Source organism: Mytilus galloprovincialis, chromosome 11, assembly GCF_965363235.1.
Source record: "Mytilus galloprovincialis chromosome 11, xbMytGall1.hap1.1, whole genome shotgun sequence".
NCBI lineage: Eukaryota > Metazoa > Mollusca > Bivalvia > Mytilida > Mytilidae > Mytilus > Mytilus galloprovincialis.
In genome coordinates this window covers 16,062,849-16,086,560 of record NC_134848.1, presented here as the reverse complement: position 1 = coordinate 16,086,560, position 23,712 = coordinate 16,062,849, and the positions used below count along the sequence as shown (strand labels likewise).

Genomic DNA, 23,712 nt, shown 5'->3' with positions numbered 1-23,712 from the left:
AGTACATTTAATAGTATGGTTAGTATGTCTTCATATGTTTTACGACTTGTATGAATATTGTTAGCATTTCTTAATTTTTTTCAATGAAACAATATTAAGAATGAACCGGTCCATCAATCTGGTAAATATTGAACGAACCCTAACTCATTCCTTTTTGTACGAGCATAAATAAGGAATTTAGGACTTTATTTTACAGCAAGAACTTCCAAACAGGTGAAAAGTGCGTTGTTCGTCTTATCGATAGGAAATATATACGTAAATATCGAGAAAGAAAAACGACAACTAGTACTGAGTTAAGAGTACAAATGTACGCATTCACTGAAAGATTTTTACATTATATGATCTAGACATTATCTCGGTCTTGACCAAACTACTTTAACCTATGAAATATCTTTAAAATTTATCTAATCTTCATATTAATTTAAGAAAAGTTGACAATCCCATAGCATCTTTGGAAAACACAATTTTAACTAAGTGACATATCAGAGTGTGTTGTAAGGTCTTACAATTTCCTCGAAACGGTAAATCATTATTCATAATTAATAGCAACACATTTTTTAAATTATTATTAATTAATGATCTTTAATGTTCATTTGTCTGACATACTTTATGCGTTCTTTGTTGGTACTAGGTTTGAGCAGAAACTACTGACACTTCTTAAAATGCATCTCCATCTCCAGCTTTCTTCTTGTTTCTTTCAACTTTTTACTAAGTTATCTGTGAAGGGTTTTTCGTATGTTGTTACATTTTTGAATGTATTTGTGCTTAACGATAGCAATTTTTATGTGTATACGAATGGACAGTTAATGCATTTTGAACCTTAAACAAACATGCAAATGATTAACAATATCTAACTGTTTTGGTGAAACGTTTCGTCTTCACCAAAAGCATCAATAGCACACATATTTTAAACAACGAATTACTTTTAACAGTATGTTTTGTCTCATCTAAACTTACAGATTTACAGGCATAATTAATAATTCTTTTCACAAAAACCGTAAATTAGGGCGAAGTTAATGAACGGTTTCAATACTTATACATCTTCGGATTTCAAATGTTTGGCTTTGAACGTTCCTGATGAAGATCAATCCAGAAAAGCGCTTCGGACGCAATAAATTAACAAACTTGTTGTTTTCAATATTTTACATTACTGGGTCGATACCTCTGCTGGTGGACTATCAGTCCCCGAGGGTATCGTCAGCTCAGTAGTCAGTGGTCAGTACTTCGGTGTTGACATGATTTAACAAACTTTACTAAAATTGTCCGTTTTTAAATTTTGAAATTATTCAGAAACTAAGGTTTCAACTCCCTCATGCAAATTTGGCTTTAGTTATATGATATTCGTTTGGTGTTATAGTTATGTGATATTCGTTTGACGTGGCTTGGTACTTATACATCTCGTCAATGTGTTTGTATTGGCTTTCGTTTTTTGGTGGTTTGTTTTGTATATGTGACTTTTTGTATTTCGTTTGTTCTTATAACTTGACTCTGTACTTTGAAAGATCCCGTCAGTATGATATTGTTCTATTGTATGTCATTATGATATATTTCTATTATGAATTACTATATACGTTGAACCACAAACGTCAAAATCATTCAATCGCGTAGTGGAATTAACTATTTGTGGATTCTTTTAAATTCTATATATAACTTTTGGACTAGTTTAAATCTCGGTCTATTTCTGAAATTTATTCTTACATACTTTTGATTTTTTAACCCTGTATGCTAACATTGCCTATGTAAAACTTTAAAATCGTTTGTATGCACATTGAACGACAAATTTATGTGACGTATAAAATTTTCTGACGTCAGATACTCAAATCAATGAATGTGTTCGTAGATAGTAGATGTTTTTGTGTTCTGTTAAATTGATCCTTTAAAAATTGTTATACGATGATGACTGATGTACCCATATTTTGACTATTCTATTTATTGTGTCTGTTTATTTAACGCATCAATGTAAATATAACGGAATTTGATGAGACTGTCATTAAAGTGAGAGGGTTAGCGCTATAGAACCAGGTTTAATCCACCATTTTCTACATTTGAAAATGCCTGTACCAAGTCAGGAATATGACAGTTCTTGTCCATTCGTTTTTGATACGTTTCGCTATTTGATTTTGCCTTGTGATTATGGACTTTCCGAATTGAATTTCCTCTAAGTTCAGTATTTTTTGTGATTTTACTTTTTAGATGAATTTGGCTATTTATGTAAGGTATTTTTGACATATAGCTCTTCAATAGTTTCGGTACTGATACATCTTTGGATTTCAAATGTTTGACTTTAAGCGTTCCTGATAAAGGTAAATCCAGAAAAACGCTTCGGGCGCAATAAATTATTTAACGTGTTGTTTTCAATTTTTTATGAATATTTTAACGATATTTAGACGTTGTATAGTGATACTGGGAACTTCAAAACTATTTTCATCCATCAATGTGTTTATACACGTTATAAAACGAGAATAAACCGCTTGTATTGTTGAAGAAATAGAACAGGTTTTGATACGTTTCGCATATTGTATAATATTTGTTATGTAAACTTTTATCTTTCTTTAAAACTACAAACAAATATATATCGAGCCCTGATACCATTCATTACCTTGTAGACTAGCCATAACCTTGATAATATTTTGCAACGATTATATTTTAATTTTACATCAAACCATAGCTTTCTGTCGTCTTTCCTTCTCTAATATTTTTAATATACATATTCTTTATCCACATATTCAAAGCGGAATTATACATAAAATTCTCAAAAATGATCTCTCATGAATCATTTATTAATTCAGAAAACGCTTGTTCAATTCATCTTAAAATATATTGATGTTCCCTTTGAACTGCCAATGACAACAGACAAAAATATTAAAAGGAAAACCCTCCACACTATGGAATGAATAGCAAAAATAGCGTTTTACGCTATTAACTATAATTTTCTAAAAGCTAAGCCCTGAATGATTCAAGACAAACAAGAAGAATAAAGCATAAAACCAACAATTCATTCAGTTTATCCAGTTTTGCCTTACTGGCTACAATTCTTACATGATATCCCTATCACACGCCAACAATCACTAAAATGTTTCAACTGTATTTGTTTAAAAGAGTTCCTGGTTATTTCTTTGACGTTCTAGACTGATTCATACATACAAATTTCACTATTTCCTTAGAGGAAATAGCTTAACAGATATGATTCAATAATAAAAAAATCCGCATGATTGGATTATTTCAAATAGTTTCTACTTTTGCAGATTAGTTACGAAGAGAATGTCTGAACAACAAGATATTCCTGATTGTGAGGCAAGCACAACAAAAGATCATGATAATCCTGTGGAAAATGGTATGTATTTGCATAAACGTATAAGCGACACATATTATTATAGAAATCAATGTCCCAAATAAACACTAAACGAGAATGTAAACGGAAATGTTAAATTGCAAAACCAAAATGTTGATAAGTATCAATCGATAATACGTGACTGAAAGTAGGTATACAATTATACATTTGTACCTGTAGCAGATTACCTTAATTGATATTTATTTTTACTAAATCTAGACTGATGAGTTTCTTTTGCAGATAAACAACGTAAATTCTAGTATCTATGATAAGTTGATTTGAAACATCCGCTGATGTTTTTGGCAAAAATTAATTAAAATTTATTTATTCCATATATCACTGGCGTCAACGTGATGATCGTAACTGCAGTTACGATCATCCCAATATGGCGGTTACAAATATAGGGAAGTTTTATAAGGCTGATTCCTCCACTTTAACAGCTTATTTTCAGATTTGTATTATGTCAAGTAACCTCTTTATAAGCATTGCCATTGAAATATTTTTTCGGACAGGTTGGTAAAGCAACAAGAAGAATGAAAACAGAGATTCAAAAAATCACGATGATGATCGTAACTTTTATTTATTTTTATCAACGATGATCGTAACTTGTACTAAAGATGATCGTAACTGTCTGCTCCCACGAAGCATTTTCTGATAAATAAGGACAAATAAAGCTGCATGTCTAGTATGCGAAAAAAATGTAAGTTATGAGCTGATATTGTGATGATAATGAGGAACCATCACTGAGGGGAGGGTAACGTCCTATTTGTAAGTGCACAAACGGTTATGACTTCGCGAGATTTGGTGTTTCTAATTTATCTAGTTCAATATTTAAATGCATTGGGGGTTAACAACTTCATATTGATTTCATATTTTTATATAAATAAGGTATTAGATAGTTCATATTAATGACCAGTTTGTTAAAATTGACGATCTTTTTTCCATTTTTTCCCTACACTTTATAGAGACAATAGTACCTTTCGAGGATCTGGTATTTTTGGGGAATTCAGACTTTATAGTTTCTTTTATCAACAGATTTCCGATTTTGAAGGGAGAGGTTGAAAAAATAGATCATTAAGAAGTGAAATCATATCTGTTGAATAAAAAACAACAGCAATGAGACCGTCAATAAAGAGAGCTACTATTTGATTTTTATTTGAGGGAGGGGCTACGATGAATAATTTTGTCCTGCATTTTTTATATTGAACTCTCTATCCTGCGTTTTTATTTTTACTCTATTCGGTCCTGCTTTTTTTCATCCTGATTTTTTTTTACATAAATTGTCATCCTGCCTTTTTGTTTGGCCAAGATGTTCATCCGGCCTTTTTTTACTCAAATCTCCTGTCCTGCCTTTTTCCAAATTTCATCCCCTCTTATAAAAATCAAATGGTAAATCCGTTATTGATATGTTTGGCTCAACACAACTTCTTCTACCAACTTCAATAGTACATGTCATATACCGTATAAATGTAAGAATTTGTAACTTGAAAAATCTAATATGAACGTGTATACCATCTATTTCAACTTTTCCTTCTTTACATAAATAGCCAACCCATGGTATATATAGGCAACAGTAGTTCAGTGGCGTAGCCAGAGATTTTAAAAAAGGGATAGGGGACGGGCTGACTAAGAGTAGGCCAGCTACAGTCATGCTTCATTCTAATGAAATGTGGATGTAACATTTTTTTCATTGGCTAAAAGTTGCCGTCAAATCCACAGTTGACAAGGCGTAACTAAGGAGGGACCCGCCATTTTGAATTGATTGAATCATTAAATGTTCGATTACTACTATATAATCGAAAATAAAACAACACCTACCTCGAATTCGCCGTTTTAATGTAATTTTATCCGAATTTGAAGCGTACAGGTAACGTAATAACCTCCAGTTAGTAAGTTTTCATTTGTAAGACGTCACGTTTAGCCATGACGTCTTTGTGCCAAAATCGTTCATGAAGTTTCGCGGATTTTTTTCTATTTGTCAAATTAAGACATTTATTCAAGTTTTATCGTATTTTTTTCCTTTTGTAATGCATTAGAATTGGGATAAAAGTACTGTAGTTGAAGAGTTGCCACCGTCAATTTTGATTTGACGGTCGCAGATCACCATTTTACCGTCTCCGCTACGCACCGCTAGTTAAACTGCATTTGCGACAGTCAAATATACAATTGACGGTGGTAACTCTTCAACTACAGTACTGTTATTCCTTAATTGATTCCCTATACAATCAACCAAATTTCCCCCTTAAAAAGGTGATGCGAGCACCTTGACCCTCCCTCGAAGTCCGCCTCTGTAGTCTACCAATTTTTAATAGTCATAGTTTGATTAGAAAAACCAAGACCAGGCAACAATTTAAAACCGATAGAAAGTCATCAAAATAATGTAACTTCGTGCCCTCCTTTACTTTATTCAGTGAAAGTTTTGGCCTGTATTCTTAAACTGTATCATGAGAATGATATTTATATCAACTTCATATCCACGTAAATCCATTTTGAATGTTAACTAAATGACTCATATGAAAATAATATTGAGGACATTTGCATATATCATTTCTTTTTAGAATAGCGGTTTTCATTTATTCTTTGTTTGATTTTAAAATAATATTTTTTTTAATCGTGACTGCTAAATAGGGTGTTTATTTAGCGGGAAAAGACATTCGTAAATTTTGAGTTACGATCATCTGTTTATAAAAACAGGTCAAAGTTACGATCATCTGTAGACGAAGTTACGATCATCATCGTTATTTTTTGAATCTCGATTTTCGTTCTTCTGGTTGTTTTTCTATAATTTATGAAAAACACATTCAATGGCAATGCTTATAACGATTTTTCTTGATATAAGACAAATCTGAAAATAAGCTGTTAAAGTGGAGAAATCAGCCTTGTAAAATATCCCTATATTTGTGTCCACCATATTGGGATGATCGTAATTGCAGTTACGATCATCACGTTGACGCCAGTGATATATGTTGAGTTTGGTGTTTTGAAACATGTCGGTACTATCTGTGCAATTTATATAATTATTTATAGACTTGAAAGTGTACTTGTACATTGTTGAAATATGCAATACAGGAATTTACCACCAAGCAAACATTTAAATTTCAGATAAATAAATTCGAATATACTTTTGCAGGTTATAACGTGTTTGCCAAATATAAATGATTTATATTGATACATAATCAAGTATTTGCCTTGACATTTATCCCAAATATAACAAGAAGTAATTGTAATGCTGTTACGAAGTCTCCCAAACAAAGCTCACATAACTCGCCATTCATATGGTCCCATGTTCATTTGATTTGATTTTTTGTCCCATACAAGAATATATATGGCTTACGAGTGGGGATCTCAACCATTTACAACTATTCAAACAGGAGGGGGTGGTGATGACCCCCAGGGACTTTACCTACATTTCATTTGATTTGTTTTATTGTCCCATACAAGAATATGTATGGTTAAGGGGTGGGGATGTTGACCCTTAACAAGTTTTCAAACAAGAGGGGATGGGGTGACCCCCTCGAGACTTCTCTTTTATATCATTTCATTTGTTTTATTGTCCCCTACAAGAATATATATGGTTTAGGGGTGGGGATCAGGACCGTTTACAAGATAATAGCACATTCTCAAATTGAACAGGGTGGGGGCGACCCCCAGGAACTTCCCTTTAATTTCATTTGATTAGCCTTGTTGTCCCATACAAGAATATATATGGTTTATGGGTGGGGATGTTGACCGTTTACAAGTTTTCAAACAAAAGGGGGTAGGGTGACCCCCTCAGGACTTCCCTTTTATATCATTTCATTTGTTTTATTGTCCCCTACAAGAATATATATGGTTTAGGGGTGGGGATCTTGACCGTTTACAAGATAATAGTACATTCTCAAATTGAACGGGGTGGGGATGACCCAAGGAACTTCCATTTAATTTCATTTAATTAGTTTTATTGTCCCATACAAGAATATATATGGTTTAGGGGTGGGGATGTTGACCGTTTACAAGTTTTCAAACAAGAGGGGGTGGGGTGACCCTCTAGGGACTTCCCTTTTATTTCATTTCATTTGTTTTATTGTCCCCTACAAGAATATATATGGTTTAGGGGTGGGGATCTGGACCGTTTACAAGATAATAGCACATTTTCAAATTGAACGGGGTGGGGAGGACCCCCGGGGACTTCCCTTTAATTTCATTTGATTTGTTTTATCGTCCCATTCAAGAATATATGAGGTTTAAGGGTGGGGATCTGGACCGTTTACAAGATAAAAGCATATTCTCAAATTGAAGGGGGTGGGGATGACCCCCCAGGGACTCCCCCTATATTTCATGTGATTTGTTTTATTGTCCTTTAATCATTTCTGAAGATTACATGTATCTATCACTTACAGTTTTCAAGTTATATTCATTTGAAAATTTTAGAAAATAAAATCCCATAGGGTTCTATAGTAAACCCCTCCCTTCTTTCTGCCCCCCAAAATACCCCTTAATAGACCCCAATGCACAAACGAAAGATCGATGGCTCACCTAGACATATTAGTCTAACGTTCTACGAAACCCTAAGTTAATCTGACCAGGGGTTTTGGAGAAACGCTGCGGACAAGTTCATTTTTAATGTGGCGGAAGAAAAAGAAAAAGAAGAATAATAAAAATAATAAGAACTGAGCAAAAACAATAAGTCTCCAAACTTTGTTTGGGAGACTTAATTACCACAGGTTAGATTTTAGGCTCCTATCGATTGTATCATACATGTATGTTGAATGTTTTTGCACTACTAGTTTTTGGAACCCTTTATAGCTTGTCGTTTGGTGTTAGGTAATGCTCCGTGTTAAAAGGCCGTACTTTGACTTATAAATGTTGTGTACAATTTTGAAATTAGTATGGCGTTCATTATCACTGGACTAGTATATATTTGTTTAGGGGCCAGCTTAAGGACGCCTCCGGGTGCGGGAATTTCTCGCTACATTGAAGACCTGTTGGTGACCCTCTGCTGTTTTTATTTGGTCGGGTTGTTGTCTCTTTGACACATTCCCCATTTCCATTCTCAATTTTACTTTTACAAATTGTGATGTCTCATTGGCACTCAAACCGCATCTTCTTATAATTATGTGAAGTCTTTAAATCTTAATTTGTTTTTATCTAAATTCGGGTTGTAAAACAGATAAGCAAACAATATTCTATATTGATTATGTGTATTTAGAAAATAGAGATCCGTCTTTGGATACAGTATCTACAGAAGACTATTCACCCGATCTAACGCAAGAGGTAGACAATACAGGTACTTAAAATTTACAGTTGGTTTCAACAAAGAGACAAAACAATAATTAAAGTGCGTTCATAATGTAATCAATGTTTCTGTTTAGGCAACTTTCATCCATGAAGTTCATGAACCGATTGAAAACAAAACTGTCAGAACACTAAGTCACTTACTGCAGAGAACAGTCATATCTAAATCTCTGGATGTAAACAATAAAATTAGATACTGTAGTTTGTGTACAGATAGAAAGACAAATAGTTAAGGGTTAAATCATTCATTACTTAAATTTAATGATTTGGAATTGATTGCAACTACAGTACAAGCAGTTTTTAACAAACTTTTAGTATTAATGTTGATTTTAAGGAATTCTACAGTAGATCAGATGAAAAAAACATCACTACCTCTAACCTAGCAAAGTATTAGACCTTCATTTGTGGTCTATAAATTTTGTCAAGAAATGAAACAAGTACAATGATTCAAACTTATTTATACATTGTATTTGAATCGAGATAAACAATGTGTACCTCCTAGCTTCTAACATTCTCTCAATTAATACGATATTCCCGTGCTTGCATTTCTTACCATGGTTTTCTTGATAGAGGGTTGCTGCTCACAAGGAAGCTATTAAACCAAGAGTTCTAAATGGTGAAGTTGAGATCATCCCTTCGTAAATTTTTTTGACGCCATCACGAGGTGGTTGACCGTTATGGAATAACTGTTTCAGAAATAATATCGGATATGCTCCTTACTTCGTAACTACAATACCCTTCCCTTTCATGAATGTGACCTACCGAATTAGACTATTTACTGGATTTGTTATCATAAAAGCAACACGACGAGTGCCAAAAGTTGAGCAGGATCTGCTTACCTTCCGAAGCACATGAGATCACTCCTTGTTTTTAGTGGGGTTCGTGTTGCTTATTCTTTATTTTTCTATGTTGTATCATGTGTACTATTGGTTGTCTGTTTGTCTTTTTAATTTTTAGCCATGGCGTTGTCAGTTTATCTTCGATTTATCAGTTTGATTGTCCCTCTGGTACATTTCGTCCTTCTTTTATATATATATACAAATGCCATTACAATTTAGCTTTTATTCAATTTGAAATGCCCATTTGAATATGATTAAATATCAATCTGCATGGAATACAGATAAACTTTAAAATGTCTATATTGATTCTATATTTTTGAAAATATAGAAATGACTCCTGATAAAGTATCCACAGAAGAGAATTCTCCAGTTCTAACGCAAAAGATAGAAAACTCAGGTACTGATTTTCTAAATTTACTATTCAATTTAAACAAACAGACCATACAATGATTACCGTGTGCTCAAACGGTTATCAATGTTTATGTTTATACCACCTCCGTTCTCGCAGTTCATGAATCGATGAAAACTAAACGGTCAGAACTTTATCTCATTTACCGAAGAGATAATTCATATCTATAACTATGCATGTAACCAATTATAATCGATGCCGTAGCTTGTGTACATATAAAAAGACAAATAGTTGTGAATCGGGGTTTTCTTTAATTGTATGATTTTGACATTGATATGAAGTACAGTACAAACAGTTAACAATAACATACAAGAATTGTTTTAAAAGGAATTACACAGCGGATCAGATAAAAATAAACAAAGCTACCACAAACCTATACACAGTTTTATACTTGTTTTACTGCATTTGATAAACATTATTTGTTGTGTGTGAAATTTTGCCAGGAAATTAAACAAGTACAACGATTCAGACTAATTACTTTCTGAATCGAGATGGAAAGTTTACCTTATGATTTTAATTCTAGATACATGTACAAATGCCAATAAAATTAATCTTTTATTCCATCTGATATTACGCGAGGAACACATACATCATGTGAAATTACTTTTATACTTTTTTTTATTATCTTATTCTGTTTTTATATGAATTTAAATCTATTTAAAGACCATTCCATGTTTACAAATATTAAAAACCAGAACCTAGAAGAAACTACTCTACATGGTACGTTTTATCTATTTGTCTTTATGTAATTTCTCTTTTATCAAAGCCCATGTTACACAGTTGAATTTTATGTCTGTCATTAATTGTATCCAATATTTCCTTCAAATGATTTAAGTCCGTAAAGCATTATTTTGTTGTAAAGTTGAGAATGGAAATGGGGAATGTGTCAAAGAGACAACAACCCGACCATAGAAAAAACAACAGCAGAAGGTCACGAACAGGTCTTTAATGTAGCGAGAAATTCCCGCACCCAGAGGCGTCCTTCAGCTGGCCCCTTCTACTATTTCAGTGATAATGAACGCCATACTAATTTCCAAATTGTACACAAGAAACTAAAATTAAAATAATACAAGACTTACAAAGACCAGAGGCTCCTGACTAGGGACAGACACAAAAATGCGGCTGGGTTAAACATATTTATGAGATCTCAACCCTCCCGCTATACATCTAGCCAATGTAGAAAAGTAAATGCATAACAATACGCACATTAAAATTCTGTTCAAGAGAAGTCCGAGTCTGATGTCAGAAGATGTTACCAAAGAAAATACACAAAATGACAATAATACATAATAAACACCAGACTACTAGCTGTTAACTGACATGCCAGCTCCAGACTTCAATTAAACTGATTGAAAGATTATGATTCAATCATATGATTATCAGGCACAATCCTTCCCGTTAGAGGTTTAGTATCATACCATCATAACATATATGAGAAGAACATAACCCGTGTCATGCCAACAACTGTTTTTTTGCAAAAACCCTATAAGTGAATCAATAATTACGCCACACTATGCAATCTTTAATCACCTTACAACAGTATCGTAACTTTATCCCTTCTTAATAGGTTCTATTTAAAGGTTTTGTTAGTTTCTGAGGTGAAAACTGACATTTTTGTGCTTTATAAAGAATATTTCCATAAAAAATTGGATGTGAAATACCTGAACGTATAAGAAGTCATACTTTTTTACGTAAAGAGTAAAGCATGTTAAAAATAGTGAAAAACAATTATGTAAGATTGATGTCAAATTCATAAAACGGTCCCTACCATTAAGCTAGGTTCACACTGCCAATCAGACCAACTCGATCATGCTCGACTAAGACAAATTAAGCGATCGGGAGACTGGTCAGTCTCAATCGACAAGAATATTCGGGGTGGTCTACCTTGGTCGTCATCGATCTGACTTTCTACCCGATAGTTTTTGACAAGTCAAAAACATTCGAGTAAGGATCGAGAAGCCAGTCACTCGAGAAGAGATCATGAATAAGTCGAGTTGCGATCGAATTGATCGGAAAAGGATCGTGAATAGATCGAGTTTGGTCGGATTACAAATAGTTTACCGATCAGTACTCGATCATTTCGATCTATGCTCGATTTATACCCGACCATTTCCCGATCAACGACAACATGTACGATATGTGGTCAAGGTTAACTCGACCAATTCCCGATTGCTTCATGATCACTGTGACTTCTGTATTTTTTTCAACACAGATCAACTCGACCAATACCAGATCTCTACGCGACCACATTCGACCACTCGTCGATCTCTACTCGGCCATACATGACTGCTACACGATTCTGGACATGTGTGCAGCTCTGATTGACTCTCATAACTTAGCTTCTGCAAAAATATATTTATTTTTAGCTGTACACCAACTTCTCCATGTACAGTACGCGTCTGTACTTTTGCAAGGACGTGTAAGATTTCAAAAAGAAAGAACACAGATACCAATGGAACAATCAAACCCAAAGGTCAAACCGACACAGCCATAGTGAAAAACGAAAGCCAACAAGTAGATTCTGCATTTTATCCGCAGAGGAATTTTCAAAATATGAAAGAACTTGTGCATATAAATTCATAATTATACAGGTGATGACTAATTTAGTCTTCAAATTTAGTTTTTAAGAACATCAATATTATATTTTAGCTGTTTAACGCGCTATTTTTGTTTGACTGTCCGTATTTTCCATATGTCCACAAATGTTTTTAGTATAAAAATAAGAAGATATGATATAATAACCAATGAGGCAACTCTCCACAGGATATCAAATGACACAGAAATTAACAACTTGGTCAATATCGTTAATTGTTTTTACATAGTTATAGGCGGTAATGGTAACGTTTTTTCCTGTACCTCAGTCCATATCGTAAACTTGGATATGTATGATAGCTCGTTTCGAAGCTGTGACATTTTCACATATGTGGTTAAATTTTCGGGATACGAAGTGAGGTAACTTTTCCCGTAAATAAGCATACCCCGAACATCTTTTCGTGATGCGGCTCCTTGTGGTAAACAAAATTCCTTTTGTAACACAATAAGTTCTTCGAAAATTTATATACTTTGAGCACATTAATAGCTCCATAGTTTTTACACATTTATTCTATTCTTCTCTACTTTCCTAATCACCACACATGGTTAAGCTCAGTCATTTGTAAAAAATAGAAACATGCCCAATATCACTACACAGAGATTTTGTGTTTGCAGATGACTCTTGAGTTCCTCATTTCGAGGCGCATTAGGGCTCTTGACCCAACTATATGTCACCGTAACGGTCGAATGTTTACAAACACTTTTTTCATACACTTTTTGATACGATTTTATTAAATAAAATGAGACGAAAAACAAATGGTTTTTATTTGAATTCATGGTAGATATATGTAAACAGTTTCCGAAAAGTTATCCTCAAGGGGATTGCAATTCTATTTTTTGTCAAATTTTTGGAAAATATACCGGTATGGCATCTTTGCCCCTTTTTGCAATATTATTAGTAAAAAATGCAGGTTATTACCATGGATACACCAAAAATATATATTTTGAACCATTCAACTACTGAGTATCAGATTTATGGAAAATACTGATTACATCCAATGCACATATATGACACAAACAGTAGAATTAATTTGTAAGAAAGCAAGGAAAGAGAGATTGTAATATTTTTGTATATTGCTATCTAACATCAGTACTTATCCAGTGACAAATCTCATTTTGAAGGAAAGAGCAGTAAAACTCTTATAACAAATCAGCGTCCTACTCCACTTTCAGGAAGTTTTTATAATCATTGGGGTCCTCTTTGTTCAGCTCCTGCAAGTCTCTCATACTTTTGATTTTGTCATTTGATTAGGGACTTTCCGTTTTAAATTATCCTGGGAGTTCAGTATTTTTGTGATTACTATTTATACTACACACACAGTGGTCGCCTTGTCAGCCACTGCATCATCTAGATTTTTCGGCACCCTTGACTGGCTATCCCGTTTTGTTTGTTTTCTACACTCTCTTCAAGCTCCGTCACAGCATTTAACCTTTCTATCTGAGCCCTAACTATTTTGCCAAACAATCCAACTGCTTTATTTCCATGTAGATATTTTAAATGTAAATTTTTACTCAAACCTTCTGTGTACTACTGAATCTAACCAAATAAACGGTGAACGTGTCCATTGGACACAGATAATGCCCCAGCTTGCATATAACGTTATAAAGAGTCATTACTCAAGAATAGTAAAAGTTACACCACCCAAATTCGTACTTGATCTGTGTTTTATGGTATTGCGTTTAATAAAATTGGGTTGAGGCAAAATCAAATTATTGTTGGGACGTATGTATACGTACTGAAGGACGGACAAGGGTAATTAATGACGCCTCCGTTGCAGCGAGTAATATAAAAAAAACCCAGATGTTTTTATACTGAAATTGAATACTAAACCGACCAATGCCCGAATATCCCTACGAACCCTATACGATCAAGTCGATCTAGTCTGGCCGAGTTCAGGCTGAGATCAAGTATAGTTTATTTGGTCTAACTAGTCGAGTAAAGATCGTGTAGAGATGATGAATTGGTCGGAATTACCGAATATGCATTCAATTAGTGGTCGGGTTTGAGTCGTGATGGAGTCGTTAAGGAGTCGTGAATGGTCAGGTTAAGCTCGTGTACAGTCGGATAGCAGTCGGGTAGAAGTCGTAAACAGGACCGATCAAGAACTTGGTTCCGCTTTGTCGTGGAAATCTGAACAATCGAGTTGATCTTATCGGCAGTATGAACCTAGCTTTAAGTGGATGTACTATAGAATATATAAATACTTCTTTAAATTCAGGCGAAATATATCTTAGTTGTTGCAGGCATATACTCATTACTCAGTATACTTGTGTAAAGATTGTAAAAGTGTTTCCAATGTTTGATATCTTTTAACGTGTTGTTTTCATTTTTTTTAAATATAAATAAAATGCAAATCAAGCAATAAGTAAACGAATCTCTGAACCAAAAACAAGCAAGCAATTTAAAGGAAATGAATTTTTTTTTTGTATATATGCTGATTCTATAAAGATATATAATTTACATGGAAATTGACCACCAACCTTCAGGTTACTTCGTCGTCAGTGTTTAAAGACTAAACACACATTTGATCTTTGCAATTTGCATCGAAAACAGAAAGTTGTAGTTTTTACTTGTTTGCGAATTTAATATTACTGGTAAAACACCAAGAAAGTAATTCTCTTGACATTTATGCTGATAAGCGTTAATATATAACATATTTGCCGAATACAGGACGTCTTTCCTTTCTTTTGCTTTATATACATATATCTATTCTCTCCTATAACTAGTCATTTAAAGTTTTTTAGTTAACTTTCATTAGAATTCGGGATGAAAAAAAGATAAAATTGAAATCTCTATATTGATTCTACATGTATGTTTTTTTGAAAATATAGAAATGTCTCCTGATATAGTATCCACAGAAGAGAATTATCCTGTTTTGGTGGCAAAGATAGAAAACTCAGGTACTGATTTTTAAATTTACAATTCGGTTTAGATAGACCATACAATGATCATAGTGTGCTCAAATGTTTATCAATGTTTATGAGTAAATCGCCTCTGTTATAGAAATTCTTGAATCGATTGAAAACCAAACGGTAAGATTTTTGTTTCATTTAAAGCAGAGATAATTCATATCTTAAACTTTTCATGTAACCTATTATATTAAATACCGTGTTGTGTATAGATAGAAAGACAAATAGTTTAGTGGTGCATCGTTTATTACTTTAATTGTATCATTTTGACATTCATTGGTGCTAAACTAATAATCGTAACTGATATAAAGACGATTCCAATACGGCGACGGCAGAAATGGATAAAAGTTGTTCTCAGCTGCAAAGTTTTTCTTTACCATTGTCATCATATTTAAATCGTAACGGTGCACTATAATTGTCTTAGTGCTTAGAAAATTGCCGTCGACAAATTCGAGGTGATAATCGTTATTCGATGGCATGTTTCTTGTTTAATTATCTTAATTTCTTATCGGATAATAGAGGTAAAAAATAAATAAATGTGTCTTCCCGCTTGTCAATAATATTTTGTGTATAAAACGGCAACGTCCAGTTGAATGATGACATTAACAAAACATATGTATAAATTAAGCAATTTACTGGTTAATATCTATCCCAGGAATAGATTACCCCGAGGGAATCACCAACCCAGTAGTCAGTACTTCGGTGTTGACATGAATATCAATTATGTAGTAATTTTTATAAATTTCCTGTTAACAAAACTTTGAATTTTCGAAAAACTAAGGATTTCCTTATCCCAGGAATAGATTACCTTATCAGTATTTGGCACAACTGTTTGGAAATTTGGATCCTCAATGCTCTTCAACTTCGTACTTGTTTGGCTTTATTAATGTTTTGATATGAGCGTCACTGATGAGTCTTATGTAGACGAAACGCGCGTCTGGCGTATTAAATTATGATCCTGGTACGTTTGATAACTATTGGACAAATTTACCTATATATCTCGATTTATAACTGACAACAATATGCATAACCTTTCAATATATACATACATGTTAAAGATATGAAAAATGAAGCAGCGGTATCCCTTAGCCTAAAAAGTGCAATCCTTTCAATTCATTGCTCCTAATGAAGGTCCCGTGTACCACATTTTGATATGATATGTGTTTTTTGTGTCAAATATCGCATATATTCAATCAACATATTCAATGATAAGAGCAAATTAACCTCCCTTATCTCAGCATACTCTATACCGTCAGGTTGGCTGTGGGTTTCTTGCTTTATAAATATATAAGTCATAACATGGATCAGATTTTTGGTCTTTGGCAATATATGGAGAGGGCTGTTCTTTAAATTCCAGCAGCACGCCAGAAGTTCCCCATCACTGCCCCCGTTTCCTATACAAGCCTCACTTATAAAAAGATCGCTGCCAGTTTTGACTCCCCTTTCGTTTGTTTTAGGGATTGGTCCAGTATCCAGAACTTTAAAAAAAGTGAAATGAAGGAAGGGGGAAGGGGGTGAACATTTATACTTTCTGCGCGAATTTAACAAACTTTTATTTTTCAACTGTTTTGAAATTGTTATAAATGTGTTATTTCGGGGTCTTTTATAACTGACTTTGCGGTCGTTCTTAACGTGGTCTCATGCAGAAGGTTGTCTCTTTGGTAATTATACCACATCTTTTTTTATTATAAATAATCCGTTATCTGACACCCGTGTATCGCCCGACAATTATTGTCTTATCTCATAACTTCATTTAAAGTTGCATCTTCTCTCATTCTTATATTTTTGGACATTCTTAGTTCCTTGAGTTTTTTGTATTTTAACATAGTTCGTGGTTCCCCATTTCAAAATGTATGATGTACTATTTTTTTTGAAAATATAGAAATGCCACCCGATAAAGTATCCAAAGAAGAGAATTCTCCTGTTCTGGTGGCAAAGATGGAAAACTCTGGTACTGATCCTTAAATTTACGGTTCGGTTTAAATAAATAGACCATACAATGATTACAGTGTACTCAAACGGTTATCAATGTTTATGTTAAGACCACTTCTGTTCTAGCCATTCTTGAATCGATGAAAACAAAACGCTCAGGACTTTTACCGCATTTACCGAAGAGATAATTCATACATTGTAGCTAAAACTATGCATGTAACAAATTATATTAGATACCGTAGTTTGTGTACAGAGTGAAAGACAAATAGTTTAGTGGTGAATAGGTTTGTTTTTTAATTGTATGATTTTGACATTGATATGAAGTACAGTACAGGCAGCTAACAATAACATATCAATATTGTTTTAAAAGGAATTACACAGTGGATCAGATGAAAATAAAATAACGCTACGCCCAACCTATACAAAGTTTTAGACTTGTTTTATTGCATTCATCACAGTTCATTTGTGGTCTGTGAAATTTTGTCTTGAAATTAAACAAGTACAATCATTTAGACTTATATCTTTCTGAATCGAGATGAAAATATAATCTTAAATACCTTAAATCCCGTATAATTTTAATTATAGATACAAATGCCAGTACATTCAATCTTTTATGCAATTTGATATGACGTGAGGAACACATACATCAAGTGAAATTATTTTCATACATTTTTCATTTTATTTTGTTTTGATATGGATTTGAATCTGTTTTAAAACCATTCTTTTTATACAGCTATTGAAAACCAAAACCAAGATGATTCTAATATAAATGGTTAGTTTTATTTATTTCTTTTAATGTAATTTCTATTTTTTGAAGCCCATGTTACACAGTTGAAGTTTATGTCTGTCATTAATTGGATCTAATATTTCCGTTCAATGATTTAAGTCCGTAAAGGTTTATTTGTGATGTACATACTTTATTGTGTAAAGTGTATAACATGTTGAAAATAATAAAAAAAAAACAATTATGTAAGATTGATTCAGTAAACGATCCCTACCATTAGTTCCGTCGCTTGAAATTTTATCTAAATGGCCACAAGGTGTGTAATGCTGAGAATTTGTATCGATATTTTCGATTGATGACCTTTTAAAAATGGTCTGTGTCAAATATAATTGCATTTGCTTTGCAAATTGTGACGACAAGTGACCAAATCGAAACAATATATCCAGAAATTATTGGATACACTTTTATTTTGTATTTTCGATTGCGATTTAAATAAAGGCAACAGTAGTATACCGCTGTTCAAAATTCATAAATCGATAGAGAAAAAAAAAATCCGGGTTACAAACTAAAACTGAGGGAAACGTATCAAATATATGAGAACTACGACACAACAGAGACACAACACCGAAACGTACCACACACAGAAAAAAACAATAATGCAACAATGGCCTTTTTCCTGACTTGACACAGGACATTTTATGAGAAAATATAAATTCTCATTTGATGAAAAAATATAAAATTTAAATACCTTAAATCCCGTATAATTTTAATTATAGATACAAATGCCAATACATTCAATCTTTTATGCAATTTGATATGACGTGAGGAACACATACATCAAGTGAAATTATTTTCATACATTTTTCATTTTATTTTGTTTTGATATGGATTGGAACCTGTTTTAAGACCATTCTTTTTTTACAGCTATTGAAAACCAAAACCAAGAAGATTCTAATATAAATGGTTAGTTTTATTTATTTCTCTTAATGTAATTTCTATTTTTTGAAAGCCCATGTTACACAGTTGAAGTTTATGTCTGTCATTATTTGGATCTAATATTTCCGTTAAATGATTTAAGTCCGTAAAAGTTTATTTGTGATGTACATACTTTATTGTGTAAAGTGTATAATATGTTAAAAATAATGAAAAACAATTATGTAAGATTGATCAGTAAACGATCCCTACCAGTGTAATGCTGCGAATTTGTATCGATATTTTCGATTGATGACCTTTTAAAAATGGTCTGTGTCAAATATAATTGCATTTGCTTTGCAAATTGTGACGACAAGTGACCAAATCGAAACAATATATCCAGAAATTATTGGATACACTTTTATTTTGTATTTTCGATTGCGATTTAAATAAAGGCAACAATAGTATACCGCTGTTCAAAATTCATAAATCGATAGAGAAAAAAACAAATCCGGGTTACAAACTAAAACTGACGGAAACGTATCAAATATAAGAGAACTACGACACAACAGAGACACAACACCAAAACGTAACACACACAGAAACGAACTATAATGTAACAATGGCCATTTTCACGACTTGTTACAAGACATTTTATGAGAAAAATGGTGGGTTGAACCTGGTTTTGTGGCATGCAAAACCTCCCGCTTTAATGACAGTGTTAATTATAACATTAAAATGAAAAAAATACACGACCCGGTTACAATAAATAAACAAATAAATGGGAGAAAATATAGGACAGAGAAACAAACGAATAATAGCTATCCAAAGGTAATAGGTTAAAAAATATTTTTATACACCAGACGCGCGCTACGTCCACACAAATCTATGCTCTGATGTAAAACGTTTGAAAGCCATAACAACTACCAAGTTGGAGATCGCCGAGGACCAAAAGTTCCAAAAAGTTGTGAGGCCAGGGTTATCCGCCTGGGACAAAAACATCATTATTATCAAGAATAATACATAGTTTTGCAAACAGTAAATTTTATAAAATGACTATATAATAGATTTACATGATTAAACTGAAGTGGTGACTAGCTATAGAATAAAAACGAATATATTACAAAATCACAGCCCTGTTAGCCATAGTCAATGCAACGCTCAATGTGACGTCACATATACATTTTAAAATACTTTAAAATATTAAAAACAAAATAAGGAACAGAGGAACTCGTTTCAAAATAAAACAATAAATAAATGATCAAGCCACCATTTTAAATTTGGCTATGACCATGCCACTTGTTTTATTTCTTACAGTCACCATTTATATCAAATTTAAGTTCGATTTATTTGTAGGATTGAGAGAGCTAAACGATACTAGATTAGTTTTATTGGGAAGAACCGGATCAGGAAAAAGTGCAACTGGAAATACAATATTAGAAAAAAGAGAGTTTCTGTCTAAGGCCTCAGGATCTTCAATAACGGAACAATGTCAATTAGCCGAAAATCGTAGTGCTGGTCACCGATTATTAGTAATTGATACTCCTGGTTTATTTGACACCGAACTCACAAATGGTGAAATCACACGAGAAATCATCCGTTGCATTCACATGTCAACACCAGGACCCCACGCATTTTTACTTGTTCTTCGATTAGATCGCTTTACACAAGAGGAGATTGACACTTTCTCCAGATTATTTGATTTATTTGGAGAGCAGATGAGTTCATATGCAATAATAGTCTTTACCAGATTAGATGACTTAGAAGAGGAAAATACAAGTATAGAAGAGTTTATCAATAGTTCAAACAAACAACTTAAACACTTCATTTCCAAGGTTGAAGGAAGATATATTGCTTTAAACAACAGAGGAACAAATGAAAATAAGAGGCAACAAGTTGCAAATTTGATTCAAATATTGGACAAAATGAAACAGAATAATGGTGGCAAATACTATACCAATGCGATGTATGAAGAGGCAGAAGCTGAATTGCAAAGAAAGTTAGCAGAATTTGAAAAAATAAAATTATTAGAAAAACAAAAGGAAGTCGAGCAAATTGAATCAAAATATAAAGATAGAATTTCAGAAATTGAGACAAGCAACCAGCAGCTTCAGAAAGAAATTAAAAGACAAATGGAAGAAAAAGCAACTATCCAGTCAGAAAAAGAGAAAACACAAGATAAGATACAAAGTATTCAGCTTGAGATGTCACAAATTAATAGAGATCACAATGAAGAATTATACAAAGTCAGACAAGAAGCAAAGAGAATGGAAGAAGAAAAAATGCAAGAATTGCTATTGCGAGAGGAGAAAAACAAAATGCAAATTGAAGAGATGAATATAAAACACACAGAAGATGTGAAACGGTTAGAAAAATTAGAAAACGACCAAAAAACAGAATGCAACGACCGTCTCAATTCTTTCATGAAACAAACATTTGAAGCTGTATTAAAACAGTTCGTTGCCGAATATGTTGGGAGCTATATGTTTGATTCGAGTCGAAAAACAGCAATTGATCTTGAAACGAAGGAATTGAGAAAATCGTTGGATGCATCCACCATGAAGATGCAGGAGAATGAAGAAAACAATAAGAGATATTGGCAATTTATGGTAGAAACTGTACAAAACGTTTTTAGTGATTTAATAAAGAAGGATAATAAAATCTGTCAGCTCGAGAGTAAAATAAACAACAAAAGCAGTTGCTTATTAATGTAAATGTTTAGGCATATGAACATGTTTAAGCAAATACAATATCCTTAGAAAATAACTTTTCTATATCTTTTTTTTTTAAATATATTTGATATTATATGAAACGTAAATATATATTAGGTTTATACTTTTGTTTCCCAGACATGCATTAAGGATATACACCTCCGAGGATATTTGATATTATTGTAAAAAAAAATATTTAGGTCTTTTGTACCCTACCCCTTTAGGAAAAAAATAACACCGGAAGATATCAAAGGAGAAATCAAACCTATAAATTTAAGAATTCTAGCAAAAAGCAGTGACGGATCGGTACTAAATAAAGCAAAGCAGATATAGTATGCCTGTAAATGACATTATTTTCCTCAAGAGAAAAGGACATGAGAAAACAGTTTGAACATATGGTTTTATAGCTATCATAGGTCGTTTTCAAACCAAACGCCATGTACATTAAACATGTTTACAATTAGTTTAATGTAATGAACACTGGTTTGACATTAAATTTGTTCACATCTATACACCTTGTTTAATTACCTGTACACAAGATTTGTTCACACTTGTAAACCTTATGTCATTTAAATGTTCATTACGTAGAACCGAATGCATTTTTTTCAGACCATTTTTCTAGTAGTTAGGGAACGACCATTTGACTTCAAAAAAGGATGATGGATTTTTCCTTGTAAAATATTCTGATCTCCAAATTGAAAAAAAAATTATCCTGGCCATACTGATGATTAAAAAATATTATGAATCCAGAGTTTCAACATACATTATAATGTTAAATATTGATAAGCATTTGATTGCTAGCATCGGAAAAAAACCCGAATAAAAACATTCGCGCGAAAAAAAAATCTGACTCAGAAAAAAACATACCCCCTTTTTTGAAGTTCAGTGGTTAATCCTTTATGAAAGCCATTTTGATGGTTTGCAGTAGTTTAAAGATAATAATAAAAGATGTCTCGATTACGCATTAGAAAACGGAGGCTACAGCAGCGTGCTTACAGACGAAGAAAAAGGATCGAGATGTTAAAGATCCCTATAACTAATACATTTCTATCTTTTCTGTTTGTTTCAAATTGTATTCTTCTGCTATAAGTATTAGAAAAAGGGAGGGGGCAATGATTTTGTTTTTATTTCTAAGTTTGTTTTAATGGATCTGAGATACTAAACAAACAATACAATTTACCTCGCTTTTTTTTTTAGAAATGTATTTATGAGTGAATAGTTATTTGAATAAATACCAGTGGCAGATATTTCTGTGTACGTCCAGTCGATTCGGGAAGACCTTTTCAACTGAATAATGTGTTCGGCAATGTTTTAAGTCTGATAAGGGGTTTAAACTACGTAAAGTTTTTTTTATAACAAATAAATATATCAAGTTCAGACAAATATTTCTGTAAAGAATTTCATTAATAATTGTTAAAAATATCAATTTTATTCTTTTATTGTTTCTTCCTTAAATATACATAATAAATTGATGTTCTAAATACCTAGTTTTGTGTACACTTATCCTTCACCAGGCCTAGACTGACTAATCGACTGCATGTAGACAAAACATGACTTAAACTACATGTTAACATTGAGTTTTATCAATGGGAAAGTAATTGTGTTTAGTTTACGTGTGAGTCACACTAACACAACACAGAGTTTATGTCAATGTGAACACGGCCTAACTTCTTACTAAGGTAGTCTATACATGGAAAAAATACTTTAGCATTTTAAATATTTCAACATGAGGTAAACAATTGAATAATACAAAACATGAATATATCAATACTATTTCATGAAAGCAGAAAAGCAGGGACTACTGCAATGGTCAAAACATAAAGGACGAAACTTCCACCAGCAGTATCATCGACCCACATTTGTATTACATCAGTGGTCGTATCAACTTAATTGGAAAGCCACATAAAAAAGTAAAATAGCAAAACATACTTTACTCGAAGGAAAATTCAAAATGAGAAAAATATGAAAAATCAAAAACTTCAAAAGACATGCATAATAAGACTAGTACAACATTTAAATGAGGTACAAACACATATCAGTGGAACATTTTTAAATGCAATATTTCAATTTTGAATCTT

The 23,712-nt window shown here is 32.8% G+C and overlaps 1 protein-coding gene across 1 annotated transcript; it reads left to right on the top strand.

Annotated features, from left to right (window-relative positions):
• Nucleotides 1-3,249: 3,249 nt before the first annotated feature.
• On the top strand, nt 3,250-23,115 carry LOC143051742 (uncharacterized). Its single transcript, XM_076224653.1, has 9 exons — nt 3,250-3,334; nt 8,520-8,597; nt 9,773-9,841; nt 10,517-10,573; nt 15,278-15,346; nt 17,238-17,306; nt 18,021-18,059; nt 18,936-18,974; nt 20,280-23,115. The coding sequence occupies exons 1-9, from the start codon at nt 3,262-3,264 to the stop codon at nt 21,635-21,637; spliced, it is 1,851 nt and encodes a 616-aa protein (XP_076080768.1). The 5' UTR covers nt 3,250-3,261; the 3' UTR covers nt 21,638-23,115.
• Nucleotides 23,116-23,712: the final 597 nt, after the last annotated feature.